The 13,328-nt window shown below is 46.2% G+C and overlaps 1 protein-coding gene across 1 annotated transcript; it reads right to left on the bottom strand.

The window, feature by feature from the left end:
* Window positions 1-346: 346 nt before the first annotated feature.
* On the bottom strand, window positions 347-9,954 carry LOC145522372 (pregnancy-associated glycoprotein 2-like). The gene is made up of 9 exons (XM_081531129.1): window positions 9,863-9,954; window positions 8,606-8,756; window positions 7,525-7,642; window positions 7,329-7,447; window positions 5,864-6,057; window positions 4,838-4,954; window positions 2,633-2,774; window positions 2,448-2,546; window positions 347-484 (listed from the first exon to the last, which is right to left on the bottom strand). The coding sequence occupies exons 1-9, from the start codon at window positions 9,913-9,915 to the stop codon at window positions 347-349; spliced, it is 1,131 nt and encodes a 376-aa protein (XP_081387255.1). The 5' UTR covers window positions 9,916-9,954.
* Between the last annotated feature and the right edge of the window lie 3,374 nt (window positions 9,955-13,328).

Raw genomic sequence — 13,328 nt, 5'->3', positions numbered from 1 at the left:
GTCCAGTCACTGAGATCTTTGAATCTGCTCTGGTTCCTGTGTCCCAGATCCCCAGGATTCTTCCAATAAGTCCCTCCTTTCCTTGAAGCCATTTGGAGTTGGGCTTCTCTCACTTGTGATTCAGACTTGGTCCTAGATTCTCCCCAGTCACTATGCATGTCCCAGACACAAACAGAGGCATCCATTTGTTTTAGAACCATTAAGAGTGAAACCTTTTATTCTTTACTGAGAATATGACTTGCAGAGCACCAAACACAGTTTACCAGCATCCTGGGCAGGAGTGCCCTAAGCGTGAGCAAATGTGTGTTAGGGGTGGCCTGACTGATTCCTGAACAAGTCCTAGCATTTACACAGCAGAAGCCAGGCCAATCCTGTTATTTCCTCGGTCATAAACTGAGAAATACAGCCGCAGGAAGACGTCACCCAGGATCCATTTGTTGGTGTTCTCTACATGAAAGCTGCTAAGGCATAAGCTATCGGAAGTCTGGGGGAGACAGAAATACACACCAGTTAGCCTGAGCCCTTGCCTGCAACCCTCCTCAATAGTCAGACCTGGCATACTTCTTGGTTTTATTTCCTTCTTTTGATAAGTATCAAGTGGTTTCCTCAGCAGCTGGGGATGTGAGAGTTCATGCAAAAAGTTAAAGGGCCAAGACATGTGGTTGCCATGAGGAAGGGTGTGGGGGAGGCAAGGCTTGGGAGTTTGGGATTATCAAGTGAAACTAATATATGCAGGATGAATAAACAGCATAGTCCTACTATATAGCACAGGGAACTATATTCAATATCCAGCAATATACTGTAAGGGAAAAGAGTAAGAAAAAGAATATATATACTTGTTTTTGTGTAACTGAGTCACTGTGCTGTACAGGAGAACTTAATGCAACACTGAAGATCACCTACACTAAAACAAATCTTTAAAAAAATGAACAAGAGTTCATAGTTCCCCTCAGTCTCTGTTTCTTTCAGGCCACTGTTCACTGCTTTCTCTGCAGAGAGTGCCTTTTCTTTCACCTGCTTTTCCACGACCTGTTTTTTGTTTTGTTTTGTTTTTTTTAAAAATGTTTATTTTGTAGTGGAGTATAGCTGATTAACAATATAGTGAGTTTTAGGTAGACAGTTAAGGGACTCAGTCATACATATACACATATCCATTCTCCCCCAAACTCTCTTCCCATCCAGACTGCCACATAGCATTGAGCAGAGTTCCCTGTGCTACATAGTAGGTCCTTGTTAGTTATCCATTTTAAATAGATTAATAGCAGTGCCCACAATGCATTCTGTAAGACTGCTCTCAGGCCCTCTAGGCAGCCTTCCTGGACCCACAGTCACCATCCCTGAAGACTTCAGACTAGGTCAATGACTTACACTGGTTCTGCCATAGTCTGTGGCCCTCATCACTCCTAATCTATTCCCAGCACCCCTTTGCACAGCTCCCGGGGTACCATTTACATAAAATCCAGTATAGATTTGCCTCAACCCAAGCAGGTCTCCTCATTCCTCCATGAGGCTGCGGGGTTAGAATTACTGAAATTCCCTCTCTTCCTCAAAGCCTTCTTTGAGACCATCAGCCTGCTCTGAACTCCCACAGGGAGCTGATAGGAAGCCTCCACCCTATACTGGGGCTGTGCAGTCACTGTGCACCCTTTATTCACCTTAGCATCCAACCTCCCCACAGAGGGGACTGGTACCCCAACTCACAGAGAGAGCACTGAGGCTTAGCAAGGGAAAGTTGCAGCCAAGTATTAAGGTAATCATGTAATTTATCATCCCAATCTGGACATTTCTGAGATGGGATGGGAGACTGCTAATCACCATGGTGGGACAGCGCACTGGGACTGTCCCCGGTCACCCTCCCCACCCCCCACCTTGTCACACGGTCTATTTCAGGGAGTGCCAGAGCTGACTTTCCGTGTTCATGCACCTGAGGGCTCTGGTTGAACTGAAGCTCTGTGAAGGCTGAGGCCCTTAGTGTTCCCCTCCCCTTGTGACTCCCACCACGCCAGCATGGGGTGGTGTCTCCACATTTATTTCTGGATGATGGATGTTCCAGACTGCCCTTTACTCTCAAGTGGTTGATTTTGTGGAAGACAGTGGCCCAGCAACTGGGGCTCAGCAGCATCTGCAACGAGGTGACCTGGCTTGCAGAGGGACCCCTCCTCCCAGCAGCAACCCAAAGGTTCTTGCCTGTGTGCGTGCTAAGTCGCTTCAGTCGTGTCTGACTCTGTGGAGCCCTATAGACTGCAGCCTGCCAGGCTCCTCTGTCCATGGGATTCTCCAGGCACGACTACCGAAGCCGATTGCCATGCCCTTCTCCAGGGGATCTCCCGACCCAGGGATCGAACCCGTGTCTCTTACATCTCCTGCACTGGCAGGCAGGTTCTTTACCACTAGTGCCATCTGGGAGCCCCAGAATCAAGAAGCAGCTCTCAGGATTGGCCCCTCACCTTGTGGATATAGGCTTCAGCAGGCACTGAGTAATCGATGCCGTTGATGGTGAAGATGACAGGAGGCAGGGTACTCATGACAGGACATGAAACCATATACTGTTGGGGAAAGAGGGAGAGAGGTTGGCCCAGGAGATCCTTGTTGTGTGGGGAAACCAGGAGAGACCTGTGTCATGACCCTTCACCTCGGAACCGTAGGGGATGGCGTGGATGAGCCTCTGGATGTTGGTGACCAGTCCTGCTGGGCCATGGATCAGTGATGTCCCAGTGTCCACAAGAGCCTCGCAGCCATGTTCACAACCAATCACCCTGCCATTCATGGAGATGCTGAGAAACAGTGGGACAAAGAAGGCACCAAGATTACTCAGAAGTCTCCCTCACAGCTGCCCCCTCCCCAACTAACTCCCAAACAGCCCTTCAGCTCTTGCCCTGACTCTGTTTTTCTTTGTTCTCATCATGTCACCTTCTTTGACATCCTTAAATGCAGTACTTGAATAGGCTCTTTCCTGCCTCATGACCATGACACAAGCTGGTCTTCCTTCCTAGAAGACCCCAGTCCCCTTTGACTAGCTCATTTCTCCTCATCTTTCAAATTCCAGCTTAACTGTCATGGTTTCAGTGAAGTCTTTCCCCCAGTGTATATCAAACTCCTGTCTTGGTCACTCTCTATAGACCCTTTCTCATGTCTAGCATGTACCAAAGTGACAATTCACTATGTGTGTGAGTCATTTCATTTACATCTGCCTTCTTAGATGTGAGGGCAAGTTTTATTCTCATTGCCTCGCTAAAGTGCCTGGCACACAGTGGATGCACAATGAGTGAATGAATGAATGTGAAAATAATAAATGAGGAACATCCAGAGAGCTGTATCCAGTGTCTCACCGATAATGGGTCAAACACACAGTGAAGATGGAGGTTCCCTGGGGCAGCAGATTCTCACAGGGGGAGATAAGCTGCCCTGGGAGAGGGTGTCTCCCATCACTGCTCATTCACCCAGCTCAGACACTGAGGCCCTGGCCAGATGATACCTGATAGCCCATGAAATCTCCAAAGGACAGGGCAACTTTTGTCTGAGAATATCACAGAGATTCCCATCAATTACTGTGCTAGTTATCAGGCCACTCCTGGATCCCACCTTCCTGATTCTGTCAATCACAGTGCCTACTCCTCTGTGTGCTCAGGATGGGGGTAGGGGGGGTAGCTATGGCTACGTGGAGTGTCTCTTTTTATGAGTTGCTTTCAGGTCTCAAGACCGCAGCCAACCTCTCTCCATAGCTGGGTAGCTTCTCCCTAAAGAGACCAGATTTTCCCATTTGTTCAGGACTGTCTCTGTTTTTAAACTGACACTTATACATTCTGAGAACTTCCTCAGTCCTGGGTTCAGTTCAGTTCAGTTGCTCAGTCGTGTCCGACTCTTTGCAACTCCATGAACTACAGCACGCCAGGCCTCCCTGTCCATCACCAGCTCCCGGAGCCTACCCAAACTCATGTCCATTGAGTCGGTGATGCCATCAAACCATCTCATCCTCTATTGTCCCCTTCTCCTCCCGCCCTCAATCTTTCCCAGCATCAGGGTCTTTTCAAATGAGTCAGCTCTTTGCATCAGGTGGCCAAAGTATTGGAGTTTTAGCATCAACATCAGTCCTCCCAATGAACACCCATGACTGATCTCCTTTAGGATTGACTGGTTGGATCTCCTTGCAGCCCAAGGGACTCTCAAGAGTCTTGTCCAACACTACAGTTCAAAAGCATCAATTCTTTGGCCCTCAGCTTTCTTTATAGTCCAACTCTAACATCCATACCTGACTACTGGAAAAACCATAACCTTGACTAGATGGACCTTTGTTGGCAAAGTAATGTCTTTGCTTTTTAATATGCTGTCTAGGTTGGTCATAACTCTCCTTAACCTGGTTATCTTATCACAACTCTGTTCAGGCTGAGGAATTTCTCCCTGATCCTCTGTCCACCACACTGTAGGGTCCTCTAACCATGCTCCTCACCTCACAGGGCAGTGGGTGCAGCCCTCCCCCAGCTGCACAGACCTCTCTGGACCCTGTGAAGGACCCTGGTCAGAGCCCTGGTCAGAAGGCCTGGGGTGATTAGGAACCCATGGGTGGTTTGTGTATCTCTGTGTTTGTGTGTGTTTGTATGTGGCTCTGTGTGTCTGTCTGTCTGTGTGCTTGTGTGTATCTGTCTGCCTAGGTGTGTTTATATGTGTGCCTGCATGTGTGTTTATATGTCTCTGTGTGTGTGTTTATATGTGTGTCTTTGTGAGTTGAGCATATCTCTGTGTGTGACCATGTGTCTTTGCATGCGTTTGTGTGGCTGCATGCGTCTGTGTATAGATGTGGGAGCATCACTTGGGGTGGCATTCAGAGGAAGAGGCTTACCGGTCCACAGTTATTAGCCAGCCTTTGGTTCTGGACAGTGGTATCCAGTTGAGCTCTCCCTTGTAGTAGGAGTGGTCCACCCCACCTAACATCAACACACTGCCATCTTCCTTGTGGCTGTCAAGAGAATAACAGAGGGGGACTCCTTGGAGGACTGTTATGCTGGGCAGTCTGAGGGCTGTGCTTGTCCACCCAACAAGGCCCTAGTAGGGTCCCCATTTTACAGATGCAGAAATTGAGGCATTGAGGGATTGAGAACCCAACCAAGATTGGTCACTGGCTAGAGTGGCACAGAGGAGGTTAGAAGCTGGGCCACCTGCCTGGGCTCCACCCAGGCTTCTGAAGAGGCCCTGGACCTCCTGCAACCTGAGTGCTCAGAGATACCCTCAGAGGACAGTGTGCTGAAGGGTCTGGGCCTCCCCCTTGTCCAGCCTGTAACTTTTTCAGAAAAATCAAGGCCTGAGAATGCTAGGGGTGTGGCTTCAGGTCACCCAGGGTTGGTTTCACCTGCCTGTGACCTGTGCTGTCCATGGGGCCCCACACCCAGCAGGGCCCCCCACTTTTGTTATCTCTGTCTGGAAATTCCTAAGACTTGTTGGATAAGGTGTCCCACACTTCCACTTTGCACTGTCTCCTGCAAATTGTGTAGCTGGTCCTGGGCTCCCAGTGAAATGTTAGTGAGGAAGGAAAGATTTCCACCATCCCTCTCTTTCCTTTCATTTCAAATTCGTCAGCAAACTGTGTTACTTTTTCCTCCACCCTCTATCCTGACACCCTCCATTGCCCTCCCACTTCCCTCGCCCCTGAGACCAAGCCACTGCCCTTGAGCCCATGAGCTAGGTTGTGTTCCAATAAAACTTCATTTACAAAAGCCAGTGGTGAAACCAGGTGAGCCCCTGGGGCCATAGTTATCCTGGGCTACACAGTCTTTCAGGATACTTCTGTAACAAGTGTTTAATAATATTTATCTAACGGAAAGCATCTCACAGCTAGTTTGGAGAGAGGGCTTGTCCAGCTCAGACTTACGTGCTCAAGTAGAAGGCAAAGACAGGCTCAGAAATCGCACCTTGTTTCTTCAGGTTGTCAAAGATAGGGATGGTTCCTGGGATGGCAAGGCTGGGGTAGGACAAGCCCAGGACGCCATCAAAGGGTGCGTCATCAAACCCAAATTGTTGCAGGCTTAGGCCAAATGGCTGGTCAGTGCTAACCAGTTTCCCGATCTGTGGGAGAGAAGAGTGTTCCCACATAAAGGATTGAGAAGTGGGACTGGGCTAGGGGGGTGCAGATGCCATTAGAACCTCAGAGAAGAACTGAGTCCTGTCTGTGCCCTGGGTGGACCTCAGACGGTTAAAATAAGCTGGGACAGGAATTCGGGTTCCATTGGTATGGGGACGTGAATTTTAACCAACACCAGCTACTTCTGCAAACACCATCTGAGTCAAATTGGTCTCCTGCTTTCTGTATAGGTGGGGAAACCAGGAGTCAGGACTGGACCCAACGGTGCCCCCTTGAGGACAAAATGAGTAGAGAGCAAGGTAGTCCTCTCTTTTGCATCACTATGATCTGATGACAGAAATGGACTGAATTCATTGCTATGTATTATGGATTCTGGGTCTGCCAAAGAAGACAGGAGCCCATTTTACAATGTCACTGGCAGGGTTCTTATGAATATGCTACCTGGGAAATACGCACATGTAGGGGTGTGTGTGTGTGTGTGTGTGTGTGTGTGTGTGTGTGTGTGTGTGGGAGAGAGAGAGAGAGACAGGGAAAATCCTCAGGCACTTTGGGGAGGGAGGCCACAGGTTTTATTAGACTTTCAGTGGCCCCCTAGAGTGAGAACCCATTTATCAAGCCCCCCCGCATATGTGTGGGCCCCTGCTTTCACTGCCTGGATATCTGAAGCCCTGGGCTGCCCCCAGGGTCCCCCAATCAGTTTTACTCTCTCTCAAACAACTCCACACCTGCTTGAGCCCTGACAAGCCAGCCAAGCTACCACTTCCCAGATGTGTGACTTTGGCAAGGCCCTTGCTCTCTATACCTCAGTTCCCTCATGTGTATCATGGAGCTAATCATAGTAACTTCTGTGTGGGGTTGTTGCAGGATTAAACTAGTTATTACCATGAAAGTGCCCAGCACAGTCTGAGAATATAAAAATGGGTGCTTTTTTCCCTGTCCCTTTTCCCAGCAAAATGAACCTTGAGCTGCTCATGGGCAAAGGAGCTCCACGTCCACACCCGGAGCCACTCTCTGGGTTAGCCACTCGGATTTTGTGTGTCAGCAGGGGCCCTATCTCCCCAGGGACAGGATTCTGCAGGTAAGGCGGCTAGTCACAAGGGGAGTTAGGGAAGGATGGGCCCTGCCAGCTGTTCCTGCATCTGTTGTGTAAGCAGTGGTCACTCCATAGCCAGTCCTGACCCAACGTAGGCCATCTATGGGGACCAGGAGGGAGTTGGTTAGTGCAGATCTGACTCAGCTTCTGTTTCCATGTTACCTGAACAGTGTCATAGCCAAGAGCTCCATTCATCATCCCAGATCCGTAGAGGATACTGAAGGGCCTGTGCGTAAGCCGGAAGGTGGAAGATTTGTGATAGTCAAAAGTAATATGTGTATCTGCAGACATGAGAGATGAGTGTCAGTCAGGTCAGGGGATGGAGGGGATGAGTCAAGATGGGGGAGGCGATACTCACGACAGGCAGGACTGATGCACTTGATGGAGGGCACCCACAAGTCAGATGAGCCTGTGTCAAAGACGACCCGGAACTCCTGAGGGGGTGTTCCAATGGTGATGTTACCCACGTAGGCCATCTAGAGGGACCAGGAAGAAGTGGGTTAGTGCAGATCTGGCTCCCCTCGATTCCCACACTGCTGCCTCCCTCTTAGTGCCACATGTCTCTTGAAATCACTTTCCAACCACCATGCAGCTCTCAACCTTTGCTCACAGAGTGCCTGCATTTGATATTTTCCTGTGGTATGTGGCATGCAGGATTTTAACTCTATGACCAGGCATTGAAGCAGTACCTCCTGCATTCGAAGCCCAGAGTCATAACCACTGAACCTCCAGGGAAGTCCAGTGACCTCATCTGAGAAGCTCTCTAGTCTCCTCTTCAAACCCAGCCTCAGCACCTCCTTCTCCAGGAGGTCCTCCTTAATCAACCCCAGCCACTCCCTCTAAACTCAGACCATGTTTGATCAACACCACACAAATGGCCCTTTCACTAAATGTGTATTTACTCTTTGCATATCTCTCAGGCTAGCTTGGCCATTCTTGAATAAGAGACGAGACCTGTTTCAAATCGATAATAACAACTATAGTCTTAGATTCTCATGGCGTCACGTGCCATAGGGTTTCAGTAAATTTTTGCTGTTGTGATTCTTGGATCTCTGGAGGCTGAATTCCTCTACCTGGGGATTCACACTTGATTTCCAGCTGGCTTTATTTTTGATTAGAGATGGCTTACCACTTCACCTGTAAACTGAGTGGCTCACTTAGTTCAGAAAGAACAATCTCCCTCAAACTAATGCTACATCTTTGGCACAGAAATAGATGTTTACCTGCCACCTGGTCATTGCTGGGCCCAGTCACCACAGACCAAGAGTTGAGGGTGAGAATGTCTTCTCCTCTGGAAATGGGGCTCTTGTACTCCCACTGTTTCTGCCTTCTGCAGGAGCACAAGCTCCAACATCCCACCCGGCACCTCTAGATGAGCCCCAGTGTTAGACCAGAGCACCAGGGGGCGCTGTGGAGCACCAGCCTCCCAAAACACTCACATCCAGGGCGTTCCTCAGGGGGTGAGTAGATAACTTGGGGTCACTAGCAGAATCATCGGACAGTCTATTGGCTTGTTCCTCCAGGAAATCGTTCAGTAAGTTTTTTTCCCTCAGGATTTCTCGCATGGTCTTCGTTTTAGTTAGAGGCATTCTTTCACCAAGCATGAGGAAAAGGAAACAAAGACGGAGCCGCCGTCAGTTTCTGTGTTACAGTATAACAGTCATACCTGGTATTGTAATAGCACTGTGGGTTTTCCAAGCATTTTTTTTTGAGTGCCATCTATTATCAGAATGCTGTGCAAACACAGGGCAAAGACATAGATTTGAATACAGATTCTGTTGTGTTATCTTGGGTCAGCCATATGAACATTTGGAGTCTCAGTTTCCCTACCGGTAAAAAGGTAGAAGGGATAATCCCCACCCACCCCCCATATAGAAGGCTTTGCCTGTTAAGTACATTATGGATATAATGTACCTGATATATAGGGAGTCTCAACAAAGACAGCCATTACCGTTGCTGTTGCCATCCCACTGTATCTTTCTCATAGAAGCTCAGGGAGGGAGGTAGAAGGGGGATTCTCATCCTCTTTTTACAGGGGAGAAATTTGAAATGCAGAGAGTTTGTGACATGACTGTGATCACACTGCTTGTTCGAGGTAAAAACAGTCTAGATGTAGCCCTCCTAATCTTTCTCCAGAGTGGAAGCAAAAGAGAGGGGTGAGAGAAGAATCCAGGAGGTGGAGAACAAATTAGAGAAAGTAAGAGGCTGGAGAAACAAGAAAGAGTTAAAATTGAAAAGAGAAAAGAAAAGAAAAAAAACACAGAGAGATCTACATTAACAGAGACATCAAAGAGATGAAGAGATAAATGAGAGAGCTATGGAGATGCAGACATGGACACATACACACAGAAGTAGAGAGAGAACAGAGAAGACACCTAGAATAAAATGTAGAATATGCTACTCAACAGGACCACACGTACATTTGCATAGGATGTACACTGGACAATTGCAAGGTGTTCCATTTCCACATAGGTCATGATTGCACCCCCAGAATTGTGCAACCCTGCAGGTCTACCTCAAGACCCTTGGAATCCACATTTCCCATGGCAAATTACTTGCCAAAAAGTGAGAGTTGAACTTTAAGACAGTCATGGAATGATTATATTCCCTTCTAACCCTGATGAGTGGAAGAATAGGAGGCCGATAAGAAAAAAACCAGAAAGGAAGTTGATGTCGCTTACAGCCCCTGTACTTACATGACTATGCACTCTGAGAGGGCCACCAGCCCAAGGAGCACAAGGCACTTCATGCTTCTTTCCTGGCTCCAAGTGCGCACAGAAGATCGGGTTCTAGTCTGCAGTGGTGACCAGGCCCTTCTAGTTATATATGTTCTGAACTACCTTAATTGTTCCCTTTAGGCATTAATAGATTTGATAAAAATAGAAACCTCTAGATAAAATCTTTACCTCAATCAGTGTCCTTGGGGAGTGGACTTAGAAAATTCTCAGACTACAAAGAGTCTACTGTAATCTCTTCCTTGAGGCTTGGCTAGAAAACCAAACTGAACTGCATGGATTATCTGAGAGTGTGGAGAAATTTGCCAATCTAGAGACAAAACACTACTATTAACATGATAAAAGTGAACACTAGGGGCCATGCTAGACATTCGTGATCTCATGTGGTCTTCCTAGCCACATCATGAGATGTACATTGATGTCCTCAGTTGGAGAGGAGATTGCAAGAAGGAAAAGCCATCAAATGGCAAAGTGAAGACTTTAGGGGCAGCCCAGGGACATACGAGTCACTTTAGGTAGTGGGAGAGATGGCACAGATCAGGGGCACCTGTGATGCCAGTCTGCATCAAAGAGCTAGACTCGAGCAGTATTTCAATTGCACGGTTTCAATATTGGAATAAACATCATACATCCACAAGATACTTTATATAGTCAAACAAGCTTATACAGAAAACCCTGTGTGCTGATGTCTGGGTTAGATGATGGAAAGAGTCAAAGAGGATAAGTGGTCCTTATCTTCAGCAAGCTAGCAGTCTAGGGCAGTTCTCACAAATTCATGGCCCAGGAGGCAAGAAAAATGAATACAAGGACTAGGTGGCTATGCTGAACACTGGGCAGCACAAGCCTTATCACTGGGGGCAGCCTCTCCTCTGCTCCAACCATGCTGGAAAGCAGTCCAGTAGGCCAAGTTTTCAAGAGAAGTCGGAAGTCTGGATACTTGTGTACAATCTCCTGATTTTAATGTTAGCGACTTTTTTTTCTTTTTTCAGAAAAAAATAGTGAGAGCAAAATCTCCACAACAGAGTGCTGGATTCAGCTTTCAGTCTATGTAGGTTTTTATTTCTGGCCTAGAGGTGAGAGTGCAGTGAGGGTGGAGAGGGATTTAATTCAGGTTGGTTGATATAAAGTGACTGAATACATATTACACATATTAGTTTTCTTTCTATTTATAAATAAAGTCACCAAGGACATATAAACCAATGAATTTAATACTATCCATTTGCTGAAGATAAATGGATATATCTCTGATAAAATTTCCCAGTAGCGTCCATGCCATGAAAAATTTTGTCTGCCAAACCAAACATAAAGAAATAAACACTCAGAGCTCCTGCTCAGCCTGAGATGAACAGCAAAAGTCGATCAGTCGTGTCCGACTCTTTGCGACCTCATGGACTATATAGTCCATGGAATTTTCCAGGCCAGAATACTGGAGTGGGTAGCCTTCCCCTTCTCCAGGGGATCTTCCCAACCCAGGCATCGAACCCATGTCTCCCACACTGCAGGCGGATTCTTTACCAGCTGAGCCACAAGGGAAGCCCAAGAATATTGGAGTGGGTAGCCTATCCCTTCTCCAGACGATCTTCCTGACCCAGGAATCGAACTGGGGTCTCCTGCATTGCAGGCAGATTCTTTACCAACTGAGCTATCAGGGAAGCCTGAGATGAACAGGGCTACTTGTTGAATTCTTACTTCAGCCAAAGTAAAGACGATAGTGTTTTATGGTTGCTTGCAGGACTCCTAGGGCCTATTTCCGCATAAGCTCTATCCAGGTCTGTCCCTTGGATACAACAACGGGAGTCTGGCGTGTTCACCAGGTGTGGCTAGATGGGACGTTGTGTCTTAACCCTCATTTTTACACATTGTTTAAATTCAATTTCAGTGGTTCGATACCAACAGAGGGAATATCTAACAAATGACACACACATACACCATTTAACTCAGCAATTCTACTTCTAGGGATCAATCCCGATTATACCCACTGCCAAGAATATAAAAAACCATCTGCACAAGCTGTCTACTGCACATTGTTTTTAAAAGCAAAATATCAGCAAGATACCAGAAGTGATCATCCACAGGGGTGTGTGGAATAAGGCACAGAGCATCCCAACACTGGGTAAAATGTGGATGGAATAAGGAGTGGAGTGGGTGAGATGTTCAGGGTGCACTGTGTATTTAGTTTTTAAAAGAAGATCCAAAAAAGTTCTTATAGTCTGTTGCTTCTATATACATACATATGTCTATTTTCATTTAGAAACTGTAGAATTAGCCAAAAACAACTAAAATATAATTTATGGGTGAGGGACAGGAAAGTGAGATTTTTCTTGTTTTATATTTTGATATGCAATGCAAATGTGTTACAGAATCAAAAAATAGATAATCGCATCTGTCAAATTAAGAACAAAGACTAATATATCTAATTGTATAAAGTTGATGACTAGCTGCACATAACAAAGCATTACTTAAGTGGCTTTAAATTTCAGCTTTATGACTCAACATTCAGACCAGAGTGTCTTCTAAAGACAAAGACAAACAAATATACCCCCCTTATTAAAAACAAAAGCAAAAAATCTGAAACTATATTCAACAACTTATTATTGCTGATATAGCTTCTGTTATTGTGACAGTATCATATGTATGTTACATGTTAAATCAAGTCAGTAATAAATGCTAACGTTGTTCTAAAGTAACACTTACAGTGGTTAGAGAAAAGAGTTTCACACATAAAATAAAGAAGCTTAAGTAAAACCCTGCTGTCTTAAAACTTCTATTGGAAGCGTAAGCTTTTACCAATCAAATTTTTCATTTTTTTATTTTTAAAAAAATATCTGACTTCCTGGCTCTCACCACTGAAAAGCCTAGAAGCAAAGATAACTTGATAACAGTAGCTATCCTGAGGTCTAACTTGTGATTTCTAAATGCATTTCCCACCAGAGGATCCATGGATTCTTAAAGAGATGACTGATTTCAGAATTGGGTTAAGAAATGCACAAAATAATCTTCAGAATCTTGAAGAACCAGAAAGTTGAGGGACTTCAAAGACCAGAGGGGACTGGACAGAAAGTTTAGAAATCCACATAAAGAGGCCAAAAGTGGGGCTATTTTAGCATAACATCCAATCAATTGGAACAAATTAAATGCATAAAAAGTCAGATATTCTAAATGCTCAGTTCAGGTCAGTTCAGTCGCTCAGTCGTGTCCCACTCTTTGCGACCCCATGAATTGCAGCACGCCAGGCCTCTCTGTCCATCACCAACTCCCGGAGTCTACCCAAACCCATGTCGATCGAGTATTTTGTCACCGTGACAATTTCTAGGGCATCAACTCACCATTCTGAGCCCTGAGAAAGGAAAATAACCATCAATATATATGCTTTTTTTTTTCCTATGAGGCATATTTCATGTAATTACAAACAGTTAAAGGAATTTTC

Source organism: Giraffa tippelskirchi, chromosome 10 (genome assembly GCF_054371585.1).
Source record: "Giraffa tippelskirchi isolate mGirTip1 chromosome 10, T2T-mGirTip1v1.2.pri, whole genome shotgun sequence".
Taxonomy (NCBI): domain Eukaryota; kingdom Metazoa; phylum Chordata; class Mammalia; order Artiodactyla; family Giraffidae; genus Giraffa; species Giraffa tippelskirchi.
This window is presented reverse-complemented; position numbering and strand designations above follow the sequence as displayed.